The sequence below is a fragment of the Salvia splendens genome, chromosome 5 (assembly GCF_004379255.2).
Source record: "Salvia splendens isolate huo1 chromosome 5, SspV2, whole genome shotgun sequence".
Lineage (NCBI taxonomy): Eukaryota > Viridiplantae > Streptophyta > Magnoliopsida > Lamiales > Lamiaceae > Salvia > Salvia splendens.
This window is the reverse complement of record NC_056036.1, coordinates 31,301,415-31,324,575: the sequence shown is the minus strand read 5'-3', so window position 1 is coordinate 31,324,575 and position 23,161 is coordinate 31,301,415. Positions and strand designations below refer to the sequence as shown.

Below are 23,161 nucleotides of genomic sequence, written 5' to 3'. Positions count from 1 at the left end.
GTATGCGGCGCGATTTGGGGTTTGACGAGATGTCGGATAGCGACGGCGGGGGGACTGGAGGCGGGACGGCGAGGGGACTGGCGACGGGGAATCCGAAGAGTGAGAAGCCGGTTTTTATTTTAATAATAATGTACTTTTTTTAGTAATTATGTATTTTTTTAATGAAGTATGTTTTTTTAATAAACTTGTTGCATTTTCTCCGTTTTCGCGTTGAAATTTTAATTCCGTAAATTGTTTAATTCCGGAAATTATTTAATTTGTGAATTTTTTTTTATTGTCGGAAGTCCGTCTAGAATTCCGCCACTGTGCAATGGAAAGTCCGTTGACGTGGCAGTGTAGTGGAAAGTCCGTATGACGCGGCAGGAGGTGTTTTTGGGAATTCCGCGCCCTAATGGCTGATGCTCTAACAAAATAGAGAAATTAGTGCCATTTAGCGTCGTTTCCCCAAATTCTAATTTATCTTTCCCAAGCAGAAGAAAAAGCTTAACTCTTAGCCACTGCACAACCTCTCACTCCCGGCTACTGTCGCCGCCGCCGCCGCCGCCGAAAACCTAACTTCCTCTTTCTGTCTTCGTCAACTTCTCTGCCTCCGCGGTAAACTCAAAAACCTTTGCTTTCTGATTCTATCTTCCACAACCAAAAATGTTTTGAATCAATTTAATTCCGATTTATGAATCACTTTTATTGAAGGTTTGGTCTTAATGGACTGTAGACTTATTTCTTTCAATCGGAGCGGTGGTTTATTTGCTACCACAAGAGCTAATACTCAACGGCTCTCACCTTATTCTCAGCGAAGTAAGTCCCTTAATTGTATATTTGTTTTATGAATAAAAAAATTGGTGCTTTAATTGGCCAGGATGTGGTCTTAATCGGAACAAATAACTGTGCATTCGATATGTTTTGGCGGCGAAACCTGAATTTGGGTTAAATAAGGAAGTTTATTGTTGTTTTTTTGGGACTAGTACTTTGTACGAGTGGTTTGTGAGCTTGTTATTTGTTATGTATTCATGATCTTGAAGCATAAAAGAAAGTAAATGAAACAAGCACATAATGTCATGACAATTTGGTACTGGGGTTGAGTTGTGTTGGTGCTCTTCTCGTTTTTATTTTGTTTTCCAATTTCTTTGTTCTTTCGATGTGGGTTTTGATAGATAGATGGGTAGATACACCTTTGATTGGTATAGTGTGAAAATGATCTTTAGATTTTTCTAACTTATGTCGATCAATCAACGGAGCACTCGAGATTGAACAAGGAGTTTGGATTGTGAACATAAGTCATGAACTTCCTAGTTATATTTAGTTATATTCGGATATTTTTTTGTTTTTTAACTTTTAACATAATTTCCCCAACGTATTTAATATTCATGTAAGAATATCTGGGATGACACAACATTGTAAAATTGTAGACCTGTTTGTTTTGATAAGTGAACATTCAATTGGTATGGTTCTCAGTTCTCTAAATGTGTGGCCTTAACATAGTTTTTACTACCTGACACTGTAGTACGTTTAAGCACAGCACAGAATTCTTTAGTAAGGATACATGCTATATCAATTTCTGTGTAGTGACTGATGATATAAGAACGATTAAAGTGTAATTGGTTTTTGAATTTGCTTATTTAATAGGCTCCTCCTCCATCTTATTACTACTACTTGTTATAGGGTCATTTCGTTGCGCTACATATTGCTCAATGAAGTCCTACAAGCTTGCAGACCTTTCTAGGACTGAGGTTGATAGCCTCAAAAGTCGTCCTCGAATTGACTTTTCATCCATCTTCAATGTGGTAAGACTTGATGCTTCGGCTGCCATGTTCTCAGCTGAAATATATTGTTTGTCTTCTAGACTCATAAAGGGAAGCATTTATTATATAATGTACAGTTCTTATTAGCTATGTTCTTCATGATCTATTTGTGTTATATTTACTACCTTACCTTGATATGTACTAGGTTCAACCGATTGTTGATGATATCCGGAGTAAAGGTGATGCAGCTGTGAAAGAGTAGGTTTTTCTGTACCTTTTGAGCATACATCTTTTCATCATTATCTTATGCCTGTGGTGTAACCGTGTAAGGAGATGAGATATACTCCCTCCGTCCCATTCAAGACGTCCACCTTTTGTTTTTAGTTTGTCCCACTCAAGATGTCCACTTTCTATATTTAGAAACAAATCCCTCTCTCCTCATTAAAATATTCAACTACCTTTTTCTCTCTACTTACTCCACCTAACAAGTAACAACTCCTAAAATCCCGTGCCACTCAAGAATGTGGATATCTTGAATGGGACGGAGGGAGTACAACATTAATGCACATCAGGTTATTATTTTCTGACAAACAGCTAACACAACTTATAAAACAAAATTGGTTTTTCTTCCCTAATTGGGCTGATTCTGATTGAACATAGCACTTTTTTTTCTCTTTTCTTGGCAACAGCTACACGATGCGGTTTGACAAAGTCAGACTAGACAACATAGTGGAGAGTGTCAGCGATCTTCCAGATCCAGAGGTATATCCTGCATAATGTTAGAAATCCTTCACTGAATGTGCTAGTTACTGAACTTGTGGGATATACATTTTTCTAGCCGCCTTCTGCCCATGCTTCTAACTAGTATTAATTTGATTAGCTTGATCCAGCTGTTCAAGAAGCATTTGATGTGGCTTACAATAACATTTTTGCTTTTCATGCTGCCCAAAAGCCAGTTGAAAAAGTTGTTGAGAACATGGAAGTAAGAAGTTGAATGGTTTTATTTTAGTTTAAATGTCATGCTTTCCCCCCATCTTGTCTAATTCCTTCCCATTCTTTCAGGGTGTTAAATGTAAAAGAGTGGCAAGATGTATTTCATCTGTGGGTCTTTATGTTCCTGGTGGAACTGCTGTGTTGCCTTCTACAGCTCTCATGCTTGCAATTGTATGGGAATTGGGGACCTAATATTATATTTTCTGTTCATTTTTTTTATTTGGGCTATAATACCATGACTTTATTTCTAGCTTTACTAATGGGTTGCCCTAAATCAGCCTTCCCAGATTGCTGGGTGCAAAACAATTGTACTTGCAACCCCTCCTGCTCAAGATGGAAGCATTTGTAAGGTTAATGTTCTTATCTCGAAATTTTGAAAGGACTCTTTGTTTTTTTCATTTACTATTTTCTAGTTGTGGATCACCAACCATTCTGTGACTGTGTTCGTAGGAGGTTCTTTATTGTGCAAAGAAAGCTGGTGTTACTCATATTCTTAAAGCAGGAGGTGCTCAGGTCAGAATGCAGTATACTTTGTGTATATTCTGTATGTCCTTGGACCTTCAGTGTTACTAAAATCGACTATGTTGTGTTTAGGCAATTTCAGCTATGGCATGGGGAACTGAATCTTGCCCTAAGGTACTTCTGAGTGACAAGCAATCCTCCGTTTTATTTAGTGGAAGCTCAGATTTTTCTTTGGTGTACAAGGGTTGAAGCTGATATGAATTTCCAGTTTTCCATGAAAGCCGTATTTCCTTTTCACTTATCTGTATCCATTAACGTAGCTACTGGAGAAATCTGATTTCTCTTTGTTTACGTCCTTCTGTCTTACTGTCCAACTTCCCTTCTTACTTACACAAATGCATGTACACATTGTGTACGGTCATGAATAATAACCATACTATATTGTAATGACTTCATGAGCTGTGTGAAAGTCCTCACCCCAGCATGAAAATGCTTTCAGATAAATACAAATTTCTTTTACCTGTAAATAGAGAAAATAAATTTGAATTATTTCTTATTGAAAGTGTATGTTATTATTGGATAGAGGCATTCCCTATGGAACATAAAATGTTAAATAAATTTACAGGGAAACAATTGAAGTTTCCATTCTAGTTGAAGAAAGCGTTTTACTTTTTTCATCTCGTTCTCTACTGCTGATTTTTTTGTCTGTTTCGTTTTAGAACTCTCTGCTTGTAATTGTGGTCTGAAATTATACCTCACTTTGTACTAGTTTTTGGCGTTCAATAGAGATAAGTTCTCACTAAAGTGTATAGGTAACTATTATGTTTGGAGCTATGATTAGTTGATGATATACATTCTTGTCAAACTGAAGGATAATGGAGAATTATGTTTCATCCTTAACCTTCGTTCTTAAATAAGTTCTGGCTATCTCACTTTGAGTTCTGGCCTTCTGGGTGGAGAAGATATCTTTTTGTTGGTTCTTGTTCCCCAGAAAAATGTCGTTCTGGGCCTAAAATGTTTTATGGTGAATGTTTTTTCCTTCTTGGTGATCTTGTATGTATTGAATCTGATTTGTTTGAGTCATTCATTTTACTTGCATCAATTACAAGTTGCTGTTATCCCTGCAGGTAGAAAAGATATACGGACCTGGAAATCAGTATGTTACGGCTGCAAAAATGATTCTCCAGGTATTTATGCTTTCTATCTGTTGAAAAATTAGTAAAACCATGGCTATTTTTGTGTTACTGCATGTTTCTAAATTGTTACTTCTCCTCAATAGAACAGTGAGGCTATGATTTCAATAGACATGCCTGCTGGACCATCAGAAGTGCTTGTCATAGCCGATAAGCATGCCAGCCATGTTCACATAGCAGCAGATTTGCTTTCACAGGTATCTCCCTTTCCATTTCTTGCTTCCAGATATCCCTTATTCTACTCTTGCACCAACGCTCTCACATATATCTGGCATAAGTTCCATGGCTTTAGTTATTGAAAGATAGGGTTGAATAAAAAATATTTAAGTCTTTTAATAAATTTGTTAAAGCATAAGGTTGCCCCTGGTCGAAAACTGTAACATAGTTAACTGCAGTTGGGAGATAATGAAAGAAAATCATAGATCTTTTTCTCTATCAAATGATGGTTGCAATATGTACATGAAGATGTTTCTCATACCTTCTGTTTATTTTCTGACTAAAAAAACAATGTTCACAATTTCAGGCTGAGCATGGACCTGATAGCCAAGTTGTTCTTGTAGTTGCTGGAGACGGTGTTGATATAACTGCAATTGAGGAGGAAATCAGCAAGCAATGTAACAGCCTTCCTCGGGGAGAGTTTGCTTCTAAAGCACTAAATCACAGCTTTATTGTTCATGCACGCGATATGGTTGAGGTATGCATATCTGGAGTACTACACATTTTAGTGTCGCCTAAAACTAATAATTTTCGAGAAGAAAAATGTGCCTCTAATTGGCAATGTGGCTTTTGGTTGGTCTCATTATTTATATATACCGTTGCAGTTGAGCAATTATTTATTTTCTATATCTTGCTTTCTTGATATCTTCATATTTTGTCCTAAAATTCCCATGTTTGAGATGACAGGCCATCGCTTTTTCTAATTTGTATGCACCTGAGCATTTAATTATCAACGTGAAAGATGCCGAGAAGTGGGAATCTTTCATAGAGAACGCAGGTAATCATTAAGCATGTGGATTGCTCTCTATCATCCGCAGTTTGCTTGATAAACACATCTTAAATACTCAATAGTAGAACTTTTCAGCACATGTATATATACACGCGCAGCAGCTTAAGAGTGCAAATTATACCACATGTAGGTTCTGTATTTTTGGGTCAGTGGACTCCGGAGAGTGTGGGAGACTATGCAAGCGGCACCAACCATGTTCTACCGACATATGGGTATGCAAGGATGTACGGTGGAGTGTCGTTAGATTCGTTCTTGAAGTACATTACAGTTCAGTCATTGACAGAAGAAGGTCTAAGGAAGCTTGGGCCTTACGTAGCAACTATGGCTGAAGTTGAGGGGCTCGATGCACACAAGAGAGCCGTGACACTCAGACTGCAGGATATTGAAGCTAGACAAGTATCTATCTGAGGTAAGGGCAGACTGAATGTGTTCCTGAAAAAAAAACTGCTACTCCCTAAATTTGTGCCTTTATAGAGTTGATGTCAGGCAATGTACCATGAGTTTTTACTCTAGAGTTGTGTCCCTTTATTTACAACTAACCGAAATAATACTGTACTAATAGACTAGTCATTTTGTTTAGAAATTCAGTTGTCAGTCCAAATTATATCTTGTTGGGGTTAATTGTAAATTTGTTCTTCGTGGATGCAAGTATGAATTTGCACATAATCTCGAAATTGAGGTGGAGCATCTTGAGTTGCGCTGTAATGGGCGACTTCCATGTTGGATCCGTCTTCATCTTTGTTAGTTGGTTGCATCTCTCGTTCGTCTTGGATTATCATGTTATGCAGTATGATATAAACGTACATGATGTGGACAATGCATGAATGATATCAAAATGCGTCATTTTTTATAGGACAAACTAAAAATGAAAATGTGATGTTTCACTTAAAGACGGAGGGAGTATTTTACAACATGATTTAGAGGCATATCTGTTTATTACAAAGTAGTACTATTACGTAGTTATAGGAAAACATGATTCTTTCGTTTTTTTCTCTCAATCAATCAATCAATCTTCAGTCATTGATAAAGTCGGGATTTATTTAGCAATCTTCCCGTTTATTAACTAGTTTATTGATAAAAAATTTCTCAACTATATTGATATTAAAGTACGTTAACAAAAAAAATTTCTTTCATTATCATTATTATTAATGGAGCATTACTCAACTAGCAGAATATAGGCTTTTGTCTGAATCATTTCACTTTTGGAAAAGTTGACCCATATACGATTCTTAGTTACTAAGTTTTTGTTGAACATTTTATTTCTCTTAAAACAAAAGAAGAATTAATTGGAAAAAAAAAACATATAGTAGTAGTATGGATAGTTTGCCAATCAAATCACAGTGGCTATAATTTGCATCATATTTACAATTTCTCAAATTATTTGTATAAATCGAAAAGGCTTCATAGTTCTGAGATGAAATGACAAATTTATGTTGTGTACAAATACATTTATATCCATTTTACTGTGTGAGAACTCCTGTAGCGTACAGCAAACCATAAATTAATGCACAGTTACAGCCTCAGTGAAAGAATACAACCCTCATTACTACCAACATATGTGAAGGTAAAAATCTAAGAGAAAATTTCGTGTAGAAGCAAAAATTGGTCATTTTTTACACAAATTTGCAAGAAATAATGAAAAAAGAGCTAACCACTTTAGTCATCTATGTGGAAGATCAAAAATTTGGTGCATCTCTATTTGTGTTTGTGAGTACCTTCTTGTGTTTCCAAACTTCTCTGCTTCTCTTGCTATTTGGATATCGTTGTGTCCGTAATACTGAACGAAAACTTTTACAGCAAAACGAGGAAGGAGTGCGCCTATCATGATTAAAGACAGGCATACCCAGAACAATCCTGTGTTGACGATATGAAAGAACGCCCTGCACAAACATTCAACTAGAATTAATTGTTGGAGAACAAATCTGCAAAACTTGGACAATAAATGGAATATTTTGCATGGCTACGACACATTTAAGCTAAAAATTCGTTATAAGATTAGGTTATAATAGACCAGAGAGAGGGATTGGACCTAAAGAGCTAATATAACTAAGATATTTGCAAAGAAACTCATGCATTACCTAAACTAAAAGGTTACTGGAGAAATGAAAGGGGAAAGTTCTCGATGAAAAGATCAACATTGAACAATGGGAGAGTCATTGCTTACTCAATGAAGTATAGCCTCTTGTACTGATGACTTATTACCAACGAAAGATCTCTTGCAACCCAGCACATCCATAAGGGATACATTCACATAGCTAAGAATTTCACTACCACTCTCACACACACAGACACATGCACGCACACACATACATGTAAAGAGCAAGAACCTAAGGGACCAAGTGAGGAAGTTACTACGGTATCTTCTCTCTTTTAGACATGTCGCGATCAAGAACTAACATGGAGCGGCCAATTAGAGGAAGCTACTAGGATGCTCCGATGGAGGAGCATAATAACTCTCTTTCTTTGTTCCCATTTAATGAGTTTTCTTTTTATTTATTATTATTATAATTGTTTTCTGAACATGATTTACTAAATAGTAAATTCCTCCCAAGCAATGATACTTGACCCAGGATAATCATAACTGGCATCTTTTAAAACCTAAGAACTAAATATCATCATGACGACATTTTAAAACTGGAACTATCTAGAACCAGGGCTGATACAAGGCTGAAATCCTCTATGCAATGCCCTAAATAAACATAATAAGATAAAGCACTCTTACCAGTAGCCAGGCAGGAAAGGAAGCATATCAATAGCAATGACACAGAGGAAAGTCGCAATAATTGATCCCCAGATGGCTGCGTGTGTTATCCAATACCACCGAGTTACATCCATAGCCAAATGAATATTCACCATAACTACCACACCAAGTGTCCAAAGATCGCCTAAGCTTGAACCTTCAACATTGCTTCCCCAATAAGCAAGGAGAGGAACAAAGAAGACAGCTATACTTTGCCACAACATGTCCAACATTGTCACCCAGAATAATTTTCCATTGTAACCTTCTTGTTTTTGCCCAGCGCCATAAAGCTGAGGGTGCTTGAGCAGAGAAGTTCTACTTAAATCCTTATCAAGAACTCCAACAATTATTGTAGGCACTGATGTGTATAGTACTGAATACAACACACTGCTCCAATCGGTGATGGCAGTTGTCAGTGTATAACTTGTGAAGAGCACATACCTGAAGGAAAGCATATGATAGTAGATAAGCAAAATTTTCTAAGGTTTTTTTACTTTCCTATCTATGGAGTATATCGTAATCCAATTTATTCTAGTGTAAATAGTTTAGTCTTATAATACTGCATGTTATTCATTTATCATAAATGATCTAATTTCCCAAACATCTCACCATGGAAGCGTTTCAAGATAACATCAGAAAAGAACCAACTACATTTAAAGCTACTAATAAAAATGGAAGTTTCTTGGTACCATTGGTATTTTGCATCATTAGCTCTTTGTTTATACATAAATGAGTCGTTATTCTTTGATCATAAACAATACTCAAACTTACCAGAATAAGAGAAGGACAAAAACTGCATTCCTGTAGAAGTTGTACAATATCATGTAGCTCATCCTATTATAATTCCAATGCCCGTGCACCAATAATAATGGGACCAAAAATCTAAATTGACCCATTGCAAAATCTGATGCCATCACAGCTTGGCGACCTTCTTGTCCACTGATTCCTATGCCCACATCAGCCATTTGGATCATTGAAACATCGTTTGCACCTGAAAGTCAAACAGTCGATATAATCAGCAGCCCCAATCAAGTGATATATGTAGTTGACTGATTTATGTTCTTGTTTTCATACTTCCTTTCTTCCTTACACGATGAAAGATAGATACAATGATGCTTACCATCACCAATGGCAAGGGTCATATCATCAGTTCTACTTTTTATCAGAGCAACTATTCCAGCTTTTTGCAGTGGGGCTACCCGACAACAGAGTACAACATCACATTTGCTTGCTAATTCAAAAAGCTGCCAACCAATAGGCATGCATTAATACAATAAGTTGGTAAGTTCCTGGAATTAGCAAGAGGGACCTGTGGAGGGTTACCTGTTCTTCAAGTTCCGAGTCCAGGATATAAACAAGGCTTGTTCCATCAATAATCAGGCCAAGCTGATGGCTGCTATTTTCAGAGCCTCCAGATGGAGCATCAGCGAGCTTATTAGACACTACTAATGCCTCAATTAAGCTCTTCCGACATGATTCATAAGAGTTGTTGTTTATCACTATCTGGGTCATCTTGCTTGTTAAAAGTTTAGATGAGTAGCCAATTGAAATGGCTGTTTCTTGCTTGTCCCCTGTTAGAACCCAGACTTTGATACCTGCTGTTCTTAAAGACTCAATTGCTTCTGGGACTCCTTGCTGTAGTTTGTCTTCAATTGCAGAAGCACCTAATACTGCGAGATGATGTTCTATATTGTTTGCAACTTTTCGAAGCAAAGAAGCCCTCCCCATCAAGGCAGTGCTAGCCACTTCATAAGACGACTGCCACTGTTCAAATTCTAATGAACTCAGCTCCCGAACACCGATAACAAGTGTTCGCAAGCCTTTTGACGAGTAAGTCTGAATATGAGTTTCTGTTGCCTTTAGCACACTCAAGTTCTGCGATCTGTCTATGACACTGAACATGGATGTATCAGCACCTTTTACAAAAACCTTTATTGCCTTGTCAGGGCATCCTAGTATCACCGACATCCTCTTCCGGTCACTATCAAACTCATGCAGACCCAAGACGTTAAACCTGCGCTGCCCATTAACGAGTGTATCTGAGAAGGCATAAATAATTGCGGGAGAAATTAAAAAAGAACAAGAAAAGGAGAAGGTAAAGGAAACCAACTATGAAAGAGGAAAAGTAAGAATTATGAGGTAATAATAAAAGTAAAACTATAGTGTTTAATAAGCTAGTTGAAGCCCATCACAGGAGACTTAGGAGGTAATTATGAAAGCAAGAATACATAGAACTAGTTTTACTGTTCTAACTGAAATTTTAATTGTACACCATTCCACAAATGAATGCAATAATACTTTTAGTTGATGCATATTTTCTCTCTTCAAACTTTCATGGATTATTTGTTAAGGATATTTGTACCAGTTATGCAATCGGATAGGGAATCCCATTTTCAAAGATTTTTACATTTCAATAATCTAACTAAATACGTCCAACTACAGAAATGAGTTAGGAAGTCCACTTAAATCATGAGATTATAATGTGTGAACAAAATAAATATCTTACCTTTGTCTTTCCCCCTGTACGTCGATAACTATGTGGCCTGAGGTTCTTTCAACAAGCATAAAACCATAAGCTGCAGCAGCATACACTAACGCCTGCTCATCAGGAGATTCCCCCTGATAATCTATCAACTTCACGGAAGGATCTGGAGTCTTGATTGTTAAAGGCACAATGGTGTTGCAAGCAGCCAGTGCCAAGAAAAAATCATGCACGTGTCTCCCTTCACTGGTGTGCTTTCTTTTTGATGTGTTGAGAAGCTCTGGGTCAACCTTTACCTTCATCTTGGGCCTCAAAACCTGTTCATCACCTGTCATCAAATAAGATATAATATTGCTCTTGCAGGTGGAGACGACTGTAAGCTTATGAGAGGAAAAAATTAGAGAGATTGCAGTTGCAGTACCCTGACCTAGATTTCCAGTTTGACTATCCTCAACGCCACCGTTCCCACTACTGTAGTCAATGCCCCCAATACTTGCACACTGAAACTCCATCTTGTTTTCAGTAAGAGTACCCGTTTTATCCGAAAAGACATATTTGATTTGTCCCAGATCTTCGTTTATATTCAAGGCCCTACACTGGAATCTTGAGCTAGAGGCTTCATCATACATCATATTATCTCGAATCATAAAAAATGCCTGACCAACGCGAACAAGCTCCATGGATATGTACAATGATATAGGAATCATAATTTGGAACACGATAACTGACATGAGGAACACAAAGAATACCTCCATGCCCCATCCATAATAATTATAATCATCTTCTTCAGCCTCTGAATAGTCCTTTTTCCTATAGAATTGCATTAGATCCAATTCACCCTTGTGGTGTCTCAACCAAATTCCATGAAGAACAGAGACTATTGCACACAGTGCACAGAGGAAAATTGAAAGGAAAATGATCTCGCGATTCATAGATGTTTCAAGACGGCTTCTCTTGGACGGAGCTCCAGAATTATTGAGCATTGCCTTAGTCTCTCTACCTGCAAAAACCGCCACTCCAATTGTCCATTCAGTGTTCTTCAGTTCACAACCGCGTAGAATGATGTTAGAAGGACCAAGAGAAATATGCTTTCCATCAATCTCCATATTTGCCTGGAAACCATAAATGTTACGGTTTGGTTTCTCACACTTGATCAATCCACTAATCCTCTCATTCTCTAGATTTTTCATTTGTGTTTCTTGCTTGGCATACCGTGTTTTCAAATTCGATTCACCATCCAAATTGGTAGTCTGCACATAAGCAACTCCGGTGCTGTCACTAGTGGAGAGCATCACCATATCACAAGGAAGAGTTTCATCCGCGCAAACTCTAATGATCTCACCAACTCGTATATCCTTCCACCTTACCTGTTGAAAACTTTCATCCACCAAAACCCAAGCCAACCGGCTGTTCTCAATCTTATCTGACCGATGCCTCCTATAATCCTCATACGCATCCTTAACTGCCGTGACAAGCAACACGAAGGCTAATGGCATAATTGAAGCCCCCCGCCCAAAAACAGCCAGCTGGGGGAGCTGATTGAGAATAGCAATCACGAGAAAGTATATGTACGCAACCCTGTGGAACTGCTCAAACAGATTTCGCGGCAAGAACGTCAAGACAGAGTACTTCCCAGTCCTGATAGAGTTCCCAGCAAACTCAAACTTGTCATTTGTTTTCTCAGGATCATTTATATAGATTAACCTCGCATCATCGTCACGTATCTCCTTATAAGATGCACTAAAGCCTTCAGACTCAGCACCCCTCGAGCCATGACGCACAGACGTCGGTCCTCCCTCACTGAAGCTAACCTCCATGAGAGAGTGGCCACCAGACGCCTTCGACTGAATCGAATGGGCTGATGAAGTCCGTATAGGGTCGGGAAATTGAGGGGAATTCTCATTAATCTCAATCTGGGAATGGTAATCCATCCCAGAAAACTAGCAGGAATTGACCTCAAACTACAAGAGTTAGAAAAATATCAAATCCCCTCGTTACCTGTGATGCAGAAGCTAAGAATCAACAACTATCATCATGCCACAATCAATAATCCCCAATATATATGCAACTCGCAGCTCTGATCACCGAACATATCAATCAATACCAAAATTCACGCACAAATCAGGTGCTGATCTCCCCCAAAATCACAAATTGAGAGCAATTACAAAATTATAGCTGAGTAACTAACTCACATTCAGCAATTGACCAACTTGAAATGCAAACAGAAAAAACGTAATCACAATCAAAATGAAATCCGCTCTGTAATTCAAAGCTAAAAAAAAGAGGATCAGGGTAATCAAGTGAGGGTAGAAGAACTTACTTGTGTGAAAGATTTAGAGAGAAACGGAGCAATCGCATAAAGAAGAAGAAGAAGAGGAGAAGCAGAATTTGGTTGAGGCAGGCACAAGTTTTGGTGAGATGTGATTGGGAATTTATGCATTGTCGGCATTGTCGTCACGGTCAAATGCAGCATTATTATTCTATTAAAATATACAAAAAGGGGCGAAGGTTGCAAGGAGCTGGAATGGGATCATATTCATATTCATATTCATACATATTCAATTTCCTTTGCATTAATCATTCTCATACTCATTAGGGTAACTTTGATTATTCAAAATTATTAGAATTGATTCAACTGAAATTACTGAAGGTAAATTGATTAATTACAGCTAGATTTAAATAGGTTAGGCAGGCTCTTTTCCAATTAATAGATGATCCAAAGTCTCATCAATACCACTCTCATTCTATTATAGGAGTAGCAGTTATTGATTACTATTTTATATTTCCTCCTATTCTCAATTATTTCTCATACTTTGTTTGATTCACTTTCAATTATTGTTAATTTAATATATAAAAATAGAATTTACATTGTACTCTCTCTGTCCCATAATAGTATGCACTTTTAGTTGATCACGAATGCATAATTCGTAAAGTAAGAGAAATATAGAAAAAAAAGTAATTACAATATTATTAATAGAGAATAGATTCCATCTTATTTGAGAGAAAATAATTTCTAAAATTAGAAAGTGTATAGTCTTATGGGACGGACTAAAAATGAAAGAGTGCGTGGAACAGATGGAGTATTAACTTTATCCTCTTAGTTTTTTTAACAAAGTCAAATTGTTTTTTTTAACTTTTATCAGTTAATTATAGGACAATTAATGAGGACATGAGAGAGTATAAAATAAAAATAGCAAAGAAAATCAAAATCCAAATCTATAAATAATTGAATCAACCCTAAATTATTCTATACTTTAAACCTTATTGAATTGCATTAACATAACTGCAAGAAAAAGTCGTTTCAGAGTGGAAGTTGCATCATTTAATTTATTTTTTTCCTTAAACTATTAATTTTAGGATTATGCTATGCTTATCGTGCAAGCTGAATAGTATACGTGACTTGGCCATATAATGCTTTGACTTTATAGTTATCAAAACATCAAAAATCATACTTAAGATTCTAATTCTAATATTTTAACATGTAATAACTTCTTATTCATCGAAAATCAGTTTAGAGTAAGCTTTACATTGATAAACTTATATGTAGTGAATTAAAATAATCAAAATCAATAATAATTATCAATTTTAGTTTTAACAATATATAGTTAATATTAATTTTGAAAACAAACATATTCTTGTCAATATGAGTGGTCATTTTGTTTTTAGTTTGCTATTTGTTGGTTATGACTTATGCATCTATCCCCAATTCTATGTCTTTCTATCTATAATCTAAGTGTTCGCCATCGTTCCATTTTCCTCCTCCTACAAGTCTAACGTCACTAGTCTATCATCTCCCAACGTGCCGTCCTACAAGCTATTTTTATTTGGGTTCTAAGACCCTCCACAATAGGAATAGCCCAGCAATAGCCCAGCCATAGCCTAGTTACTGCCACATCATCAGCACTAAAAATCCTCCCGCCACATCATCAAAACAAGCAAATAGCCCAGCAATAGCCCAGCCATAGCCCAGCCACATACTATCCACATCACTATTAACAAATATATACAAAATGAAATAATTAACAATCACACAATATACGGAATTAAATTTACGACAAAAAAACAAGAAAATTCACTAATATTAATAAAATTTAAAAAGTACATTAATTAAAAAAATTACATAATTAAAAAAAACTAACGGCGGTCAATCCTCCGCGCCCATAACTCTTCAATTAAATCCTTTTGGAGTCGAATATGAGCCGTCGTTTGGCGCATGTCGGCATGTGCTTGTAGGAGGCCGGCTTCATCGTGAGGTACCCCACTCCGTACGTTGGGGGCGGCCACGCCGTGGCTTGGACCGGCTTCATTATCGTCGTTGACCCAATTGGTCAGTTCGCCACCTTCATCTTCGACAATCATGTTGTGCATGATAATACAGGCGTACATTATATCAGCAATGCATTGGACATTCCACAAACGCGTTGGACCCTTAATTGCCACCCATCGAGACTGGAGCACACCAAATGCGCGCTCCACGTCCTTGCGCGCCGACTCCTGCCGTGCCGCAAAGTAGGCCTTCTTCTCATCTCCTGGGCATCGGATCGTCTTCACAAAGACGGGCCACCTAGGGTATATCCCATCCGCCAAATAGTAGCCCATATCATGTTGGTTGCCGTTGGCGACAAAACTGATGGCCGGACCGACGCCCTGGCACTGCTCGTTGAAAAGTGGCGACGAGTTGAGGACGTTGAGGTCGTTGTTCGAACCAGCTATCCCAAAATACGCGTGCCAAATCCAAAGCCGGTAATCAGCTACGGCCTCCAGGATCATTGTGGGATTCTTTCCCTTGTAGCCGGACGTGTAGAACCCCTTCCAGGCACCGGGACAGTTCTTCCACTCCCAATGCATACAATCTATGCTGCGTAACATACCCGGGAACCCATGCTGACTCCCGTGCATCCGCAACAGATCTTGGCAGTCTTCGGGGGTAGGCGTTCGGAGATACTGATCACCGAATACTTCTATCACTCCCAGACAGAAATTCTTCAGACATTGCAGGGCAGTCGTCTCACCGATGTGGAGATACTCGTCCCACATGTCTGCCGCGCCTCCGTAGGCCAACTGCCGGATTGCCGCAGTGCACTTTTGAATAGGTGTGTGGCCGGGTCTGCCAGCCGCATCGTGCCTGAAGCGGAAATACAGATATCGAGACTCCAATGCGTTGACAATACGCATAAACAGGTCCTTGCTCATCCTAAAACGACGCCTGAAAAGGTTGGCGTTGAACCGAGGCTCCTGTGCGAAGTAGTCTTCGTATAGGCGTTGATGTGCAGCTACGTGATCCCGATCAATCACACTGCGGCGGTGGACGACTGGGGGAGGTCGAGGTATCGCCGGCTGCAAGGCCCTTTCCATCCATTGGTTTATCGCGTTGGTCGTATAGGCGTCCAACGCTTCGGCCATTCGACGTTCGTACTCCTCAGCATCCCCTCCGCTACCACCACTACCACCACCAGCGTTACTCATTTCGCGTTGTTGCTCTTGTACATAAATTAAGATAGAGAGAGTACTCGTTAAAACAAGTGGTGCGAATGAAAATGACGAGCAAAGCGCGTATATAGAGTGTTTCGGAGAAAAATACAATTATTATTCTATGAAATTTTCGTCCCCCTCTCTAATTAGTAGAGGAGCTCGAAAATTCTCCAGCTCTCCTCCGTGAGGAATTTTTGTCTTCTTTATTCGAGTCCTAGTATTTTGATAAGATCAGCTCACTCTGATATCGATATACAGTTCGGGAACCGGTCAGAAGATCTGTGGTCTAGTATTGAAGATCATCGTGGAGAAGGCGCGAGCAATCGACGATTCTTTAGAGAATCAAATCGATAACTCTAAAACGTAGAATTCATGTTTTAGGATTTACTTTCTTTGAGCATGATTGATTATTGATGATTGTTATTCATGATTGATGATTGGAATGAGCCGTGGGAATCTTTCATAGATTGATGATTGTTGAATTGGAATGAGAAGAGAAATAGCCCAAAACTGTTCTAAGTCATTGACATCAGTGAAGGATGGAAGCTATTGACAGAAGAAGAGTATATTTTGAATATAGAAGAGTAGAGTTTGAATGGAATTAGACCATCCACAATGCCGCCCAGCCGACCGCCCAGCGCACTGCCCAGCGCCTCGCGACCGCCCAGCGCTGCGCGGTTTCTCTCTCCATTCGCCCGCTGGGCGACTGCAATAGACCGACCAGCGGACCGCCCAGCGCCGGCGCTCGGCTGGGCGGTCAGCTGGGCGGCATTGTGGATGGTCTAATTCCATTCAAACTCTACTCTTCTATATTCAAAATATACTCTTCTTCTTTCAATAGCTTCCATCCTTCACTGATGTCAATGACTTAGAACAGTTTTGGGCTATTTCTCTTCTCATTCCAATTCAACAATCATCAATCTATGAAAGATTCCCACGGCTCATTCCAATCATCAATCATGAATAACAATCATCAATAATCAATCATGCTCAAAGAAAGTAAATCCTAAAACATGAATTCTACGTTTTAGAGTTATCGATTTGATTCTCTAAAGAATCGTCGATTGCTCGCGCCTTCTCCACGATGATCTTCAATACTAGACCACAGATCTTCTGACCGGTTCCCGAACTGTATATCGATATCAGAGTGAGCTGATCTTATCAAAATACTAGGACTCGAATAAAGAAGATAAAAATTCCTCACGGAGGAGAGCTGGAGAATTTTCGAGCTCCTCTACTAATTAGAGAGGGGGACGAAAATTTCATAGAATAATAATTGTATTTTCTGTCTCATTTATTTTCATATTTATATTAAGTTCTTATTGGCCCCAGTCAGGGATCTATGGAAGGTTTTGGATATGGCCTCACCCAATTAGCTTTTTACTAATTAAATTGAACCAACAATTTAATATAAGCTTATATTGGAATATTATGAGCAACCACTACAGAAGTAATATTGCACTGCCCATCCAAATCCAAAATTACAAGTAATCCGGGATTTCGTTATGTTTATTGTTTATTTCTCGCGCTTAAGATATAAATGTCCATTAATTAATTAATGTCTGCTATGGACTTAATTAATTAACATCTTATTAATTCCAAGAGTGGACTTAGCAAGAAACACATATCTATTATTCATAGAATAATTAAATTCCAACTGGCCAGTTTCCAAATAATAAAACCTTGTTCAAGCTCCTCTTGAGGACATTATCAAACGAGACTCACCTCGCGCACGATTCAACATAATAGCAATCCTAGCACTGCTAGATATTAATCACCATTACCCAATATATCAGGATTATTGGGTTGCGAAAAACCCACACCATTTGATAAGTCAAAGTAGTGCATAACCAATACCGTATGCTCAATGCTAACGTATGTAGATTAAGAAATAGTTATTTATCAAGACCTAATCTTTCAGTAGATAGCATAAAGACACGTCTTGCTGTTAGATCCATTCAGTGTTATACCACACCAACGTCATCTTATTTCAGAAAGGCTTAGAAATAATCGGACTGACATTGCAACCTTTCACGATAGGTAGTCTAAGCCTATCTGGGTTGTGAAATTCTTCTTTCTCTTTTGCAAAGCATTGCATAGAACCGACTGTGTTACCTTAAAGTGGACGACGCCCATAACCAGTCTACTAAGCAAAAGACTTAGACTTTGTTTGCTTCTTATACATTTAAATGTTTATAAAACATCTTATAAATGCACAAGCAAACACAATGTAATAATATACTAATCGTATTCGTGCGATACTGCTCGAATAATACTGAATCGGGTTAAAAGTGTATTGTAGAGTTTTTCGTATACAAGCAAGATTCTATTCGCGCGAACTTGCTCGAAACATGCTTTTCAGTATACCAAACCTAACATCCCATCCCTTTGTCACTTTTCCCATTCTTCCCTGCTTATTTTATCCTCCTTCGATCGCGATCAACAGTACTTTCTATCTTTAGGAAGTGTGGGCGGTGACTGTTTTGAATCATACAATTACTACTGCTTTCACTTTGTCGTGTAACTAGATTGTTGATAATTTTTACAAAACCGTTGGTTGTCCCATTTCTTAAAATTTTGTATCATGCTGATGATCAATATATATGCTCTAATTTGAAGGGAAGTGTATAACTATTCCAAAATGCTTAGGGTATGTTTGGTTAGCCATTTACCATTCCACTAGAAAAGAGATGGCCTTAGTTTAGAATTTCCATTTCATGGTTTGTCATAATTGTAACAGTTGTTTGGTTCGGTTCTTCAGTGAACATGTTAACATTTCATATGTTTGGCTTGTGAGTAATGCATCATGAGTATAACAAAATTTTCATTTAGAGCATCCACAATGGCGGCGAGCGGACCGGCTAGCTGATTCCCGGCGCTGGCCGGTCTGCTCGCCGAACCATTGCAGCAGGCGAGCGCCAAATCGGTGAGAAAAACGGCGAGCGCACGCCGATTCCCGGGCGCTGTCCGATGCGCTCGCCGATCGGCTGGCCGCCATTGCAGGCTCCCGATCGGCCAGCCGATTTTTTTTATTATTTAATTTTTGAAACACTATATATACGCGATTTGCACGTTATTTTCATTCGCACTACTTGTTTTAACGAGTTTTCTCTCTATCTTAATTTATGTACAAGATCAACAACGCGAAATGAGTAACGCGGGTGGTAGTAGTGGTGGTAGTGGTGGGGATGCTGAGGAGTACGAACGACGAATGAACGAAGAGTTGGAGGCCTATACGTCCCATGAGATAAACCGGCTGATACAAAGGGCCTTGCAGCCGACGATACCTCGACCTTGACCAGTTGTCCACCGCCGAGCAGTGATTGAGCGGGATCACGTAGCTGCACATCAGCGGCTATATGAAGACTACTTCGCACTGGAGCCGCAGTTTAACGCCAACCTTTTCAGGCGGCGTTTTAGGATGAGCAGGGCCCTGTTTATGCGTATTGTTGACGCTTTGGAGCGTCGATATATGTGTATCCGCTTCAGGCACAATGCAGCTGGCAGACCCGGCCACACACCTATTCAAAAGTGAACTGCGGCAATCAGGCAGTTAGCCTACGGAGGCGCGGCAGACATGTGGGAGGAGTACCTCCACATCGGTGAGACGACTTCCCTTGAATGTATGAAGTATTTCTGTCATGGCGTGGTTGAAATATTCCGTGAACAATACCTTCGAAGCCCTACCCCCGAAGACTGCCAGGAACTGATGCAGATGCACGGGGAGAAGCATGGGTTCCCGGGTATGTTAGGCAGCATAGATTGTATGCATTGGGAGTGGAAAAACTACCCCGCTGCCTGGAAAGGGTTCTACACGACCGGCTACAAGGGAAAGAATCCCACGATGATCCTCGAGGTCGTAGCGGATTACTGACTGTGGATTTGACATGCATATTTTGGGGTAGCCAGGTCGAACAACAACCTCAACGTCCTCAACTTGTCACCCCTTTTCAACGAGCAGTGCCACGACGTCGGTCCGGTCATCAGTTTTATCGCCAACGGGAACCAGCATGATATGGGCTACTACTTGGTGGATGAGATATACCCTAGGTGGCCCGTCTTTGTGAAGACGATCAGATGCGCATCAGATGAGAGGAAGACCTACTTTGCGGAATGGCAGGAGACGTCGCTCAAGGACGTGGAACGCACATTTGGTGTGTTCCAGTCTCGATGGGCGGCAATTAGGGGTCCAACGCGTTTGTGGCACGTCGACTGCATTGCTGATATAATGTACGCCTGTATTATCATGCACAACATGATTGTCGAAGATGAAGGTGTACAACTGACTAGTTGGGCCAACGATGATAATGAAGCTGGTCCAAGCCACGGCGTGGCCGCCCCCAACGTACAAAGTGGGGTACCTCACGATGAAGTCGGCCGCCTCCAAGCACATGCCGACATGCGCCAAGTGGAAGCTCATATTCGACTCCAAAAGGATTTAATTGAAGAGTTGTGGGCGTGGAGGACTGCACAACGTTAGTTTTTTTTAATTATTTAATTTTTTGTAATGTACCTTTTTTTAATTTAAATAAAATTATTGCATTTTCCCGTATCTGTGTCGTAAGCTGAATTCCGTATTTTGTGTGATTGTTATTTTTATAATTTTGTTTATTGTGGCTAGCCTATTGCTTGTCCAGTTGCTTGTCCTGATGATGTGGCAGGAGAAGTTTTTAGTGCTAATGATGTGTCAGGAAGAGTTTGTGGCTAGGCTATGGCTAGCATATTGCCATCGTGGATGCTCTTATACACTTAATAAGTTTTGGTATTTCCAGCTTTGTCCTCACTTAACCCTAACACATATACACCGCCATTCCATTCACAAATTCTCACAACTTTGCACCTCCTACTTCTACTCCCTTCGGATTTAAACGCTTGTGGTCCGATTTCAGAAGGAATGGCAAATGCTCGGTGCCGGTAAGTAGCCTCCAGCTAAATGCTGTTAACATTTCGAGCTGCTTCGCGGTTTATTTTTTCTCATTCTCTCGCTATGTCGCCAATTTAATTACAACAAGAATCTAAGTTGTTTCACATTTTATAGTTCGTATTATCAAGTAGCAATATTGTTTTGCATTAACGTTGTGCTTAAAATTGGTTATGTTATTGATCTATTGAGGTGTTTTTGTATTGGAACGTCGATATTTATTTCCTCTATTCGTGTTTCTGTTTGAAGCCAATGTCAATGAAAACGAAGAGATCCCAATTCAGTTTGGAGGATTCCTGAGAGTCAACATATGTATTCATTTTTGCACTGTTATTTTAGCTTTAATTCGACTTCTCAAATATATATATATATATATAAGGATGTATTATTTCCTTTTTGTATCTTTTGTTCTTTGTTCTTTTTAATCTCAGCCCCACGATTTTGTCATCTGACGGTTAGATTGATGTCACGTGTCATTTAATAATGCAAATTTTCAGTTGAATAATGCACACCGACTAATAATGCACCATTATAGTGTAATAATGCAGATTTTTAATTGAATAATGGTGCACCGACTAATAATGCACCATTATAGTGTAATAATGCAGACCATCTGGACCGTTGATGAATGAGATCTAACGGCCCATATTAAGAAGAATAAAGGATCTAAGGGATGAATAGGAGAATAACGCTCCCATATATATATATATATATATATAGGATTGTATTCGATGTCGAACCAATTTTAATGACCGAACTAGAGAACAAATCATGTCCACCCATTTTTATAATCTGATGGTCATAATTAATTCCCTCAAATATAATTAAATATTGTCTACATGTATTATAATATTATGCAAGTAACGTGTGGGGGCTTATTTTGTAATTGTAACTTTGGCAGTTATTTTGTTTTCCTTGATTTCAGACAAGTTAATATGGCAATGATTTTCACACGATTTTACTACACTCTTCATTTGCAATTCAAGCTAGAAATATATTCAGACACGTTAATATGATAATGATATTCACACGATTCTAATCCACTCTTCATTCTCCATTGAATCTGCTAATTGCACAGTTTAATCTCTCTATATAAACTAATCCCAATTCCATTCATTCGCAATCTTCAACTATCATCTCTCTACTTCTTCGTCTTATTTGGTTGTATGGATTCGTCAAACAGCTTTACGCCTAGAACGGACTTTACTATCATGACTCCAACACGACCTGCAATTACATCTCGACTGACCTCGAGTCGGTTACCGCCCATAACTCGGCTCCCAACACCTCGCCTCGGCCCTCCCTACTCGCGGTTCAACGTTGTTGTTCGGGCACCGTCTCGAGGTCAGTCCCGGGTTGAAATTCACCCGCAACTTGGCCCCAATGTATTGTGCCACCGCCGCCGCTGCTACAATATCGTCGTTCAATCACTTCATCTTATAATTACTGTATTTCATCTTATAATGAAATATCTTCATCCGAGAAATGGAAACATGTCGGTTAAATGAACCAAATTTTAACAGTCCAAAACAAATAACTTCATCTTATGATATAATTTCTTCATCTGTTTACGAAATGACTTCATCTTATACTGTAATTAATTCACGGTATATAGTTAAAATGAACCATCAAATAAATCGAAACTCAAATCTTGAAAATCAACTCACCACAAAATACACTAAAAATGAATCGAAATTAGAAATTAAGGTATGCAATCACTTTATCTTATAATCATATTATTTCATCTTATAATGAAATAACTTCACCTGAGAAATAGAAACATTTCAGTTAAAATGAAACAAATTTCAACAATCCAAAATAAATAACTTCATCTTATTAGAAAATCATCTTATATTATAATCAATTCACCTTATACGGTTAAAATGAATCAGACTTGAACCATCGAAACAAATCAAAACTCATATATTGAAGATCACTAAGAAATCCCGAGTTGAGAATTAGTTCCACAATACTAGCAATTTGATTCACCATAACACCTAAACAATTCAAACCAATTGAAGTTTAGTAGAACCAAATTGATAATCAGTGTGAGCCGAATAAGATTTCAAATACATACAAAAAATCTTATTCGATTCAGTTAATATACAATGAAAATGGATAGTGTGTGCTTGAATTAATCTTCTTGTTTTGAT

General features: G+C 38.6%; 3 protein-coding genes across 9 annotated transcripts; 1 reads left to right on the top strand and 2 right to left on the bottom strand.

The window, feature by feature from the left end:
- The first annotated feature begins 444 nt into the window (after positions 1-444).
- Positions 445-6,067, top strand: LOC121805884 (histidinol dehydrogenase, chloroplastic-like). 2 transcript variants are annotated; one of them, XM_042205918.1, is made up of 15 exons: positions 445-594; positions 713-795; positions 1,660-1,781; positions 1,945-1,997; positions 2,429-2,501; positions 2,620-2,721; positions 2,802-2,903; positions 3,011-3,082; positions 3,183-3,245; positions 3,327-3,368; positions 4,322-4,381; positions 4,474-4,584; positions 4,911-5,081; positions 5,291-5,381; positions 5,524-6,067. In XM_042205918.1, the coding sequence occupies exons 3-15, from the start codon at positions 1,689-1,691 to the stop codon at positions 5,799-5,801; spliced, it is 1,311 nt and encodes a 436-aa protein (XP_042061852.1). In that variant the 5' UTR covers positions 445-594; positions 713-795; positions 1,660-1,688; the 3' UTR covers positions 5,802-6,067. The 2 variants fall into 2 exon arrangements, with proteins under 2 accessions (XP_042061852.1, XP_042061851.1); XM_042205917.1 differs by having other exon boundaries at positions 691-795.
- Positions 6,068-6,761: 694 nt separating this feature from the next.
- On the bottom strand, positions 6,762-13,121 carry LOC121805379 (phospholipid-transporting ATPase 1-like). 6 transcript variants are annotated; one of them, XM_042205203.1, is made up of 8 exons: positions 12,936-13,121; positions 11,037-12,824; positions 10,640-10,943; positions 9,457-10,147; positions 9,254-9,377; positions 8,905-9,124; positions 8,116-8,574; positions 6,762-7,273 (listed from the first exon to the last, which is right to left on the bottom strand). In XM_042205203.1, the coding sequence occupies exons 2-8, from the start codon at positions 12,544-12,546 to the stop codon at positions 7,054-7,056; spliced, it is 3,528 nt and encodes a 1,175-aa protein (XP_042061137.1). In that variant the 5' UTR covers positions 12,547-12,824; positions 12,936-13,121; the 3' UTR covers positions 6,762-7,053. The 6 variants fall into 6 exon arrangements, with proteins under 6 accessions (XP_042061137.1, XP_042061138.1, XP_042061136.1 ...); XM_042205204.1 differs by having other exon boundaries at positions 11,037-12,743; XM_042205202.1 differs by having other exon boundaries at positions 11,037-12,613.
- A 1,841-nt stretch (positions 13,122-14,962) lies between these two features.
- On the bottom strand, positions 14,963-15,808 carry LOC121804576 (the record flags this gene model as incomplete). Its single annotated transcript, XM_042204181.1, has 1 exon — positions 14,963-15,808. A coding segment is annotated over exon 1 (846 nt), but the record flags the coding sequence as incomplete, so codon positions are not given.
- Positions 15,809-23,161: the final 7,353 nt, after the last annotated feature.

What these genes read in the sequence shown, in the direction of transcription:
- LOC121805884 (XM_042205917.1), top strand. Translation starts at nt 702, where the DNA reads ATGGACTGTAGACTTATTTCTTTCAATCGGAGCGGTGGTTTATTTGCT. An exon ending in CTCACCTTATTCTCAGCGAA is followed by an intron (nt 796 to 1,659) that starts GTAAGTCCCTTA and finishes TACTTGTTATAG; the next exon opens with GGTCATTTCGTTGCGCTACA. An exon ending in TTTCATCCATCTTCAATGTG is followed by an intron (nt 1,782 to 1,944) that starts GTAAGACTTGAT and finishes GATATGTACTAG; the next exon opens with GTTCAACCGATTGTTGATGA.
- LOC121805379 (XM_042205201.1), bottom strand. Translation starts at nt 12,546, where the DNA reads ATGGATTACCATTCCCAGATTGAGATTAATGAGAATTCCCCTCAATTT. An exon ending in ACTCGGAACTTGAAGAACAG is followed by an intron (nt 9,378 to 9,456) that starts GTAACCCTCCAC and finishes ATTGGTTGGCAG; the next exon opens with CTTTTTGAATTAGCAAGCAA. An exon ending in TTTGTCCTTCTCTTATTCTG is followed by an intron (nt 8,575 to 8,904) that starts GTAAGTTTGAGT and finishes GCTTTCCTTCAG; the next exon opens with GTATGTGCTCTTCACAAGTT.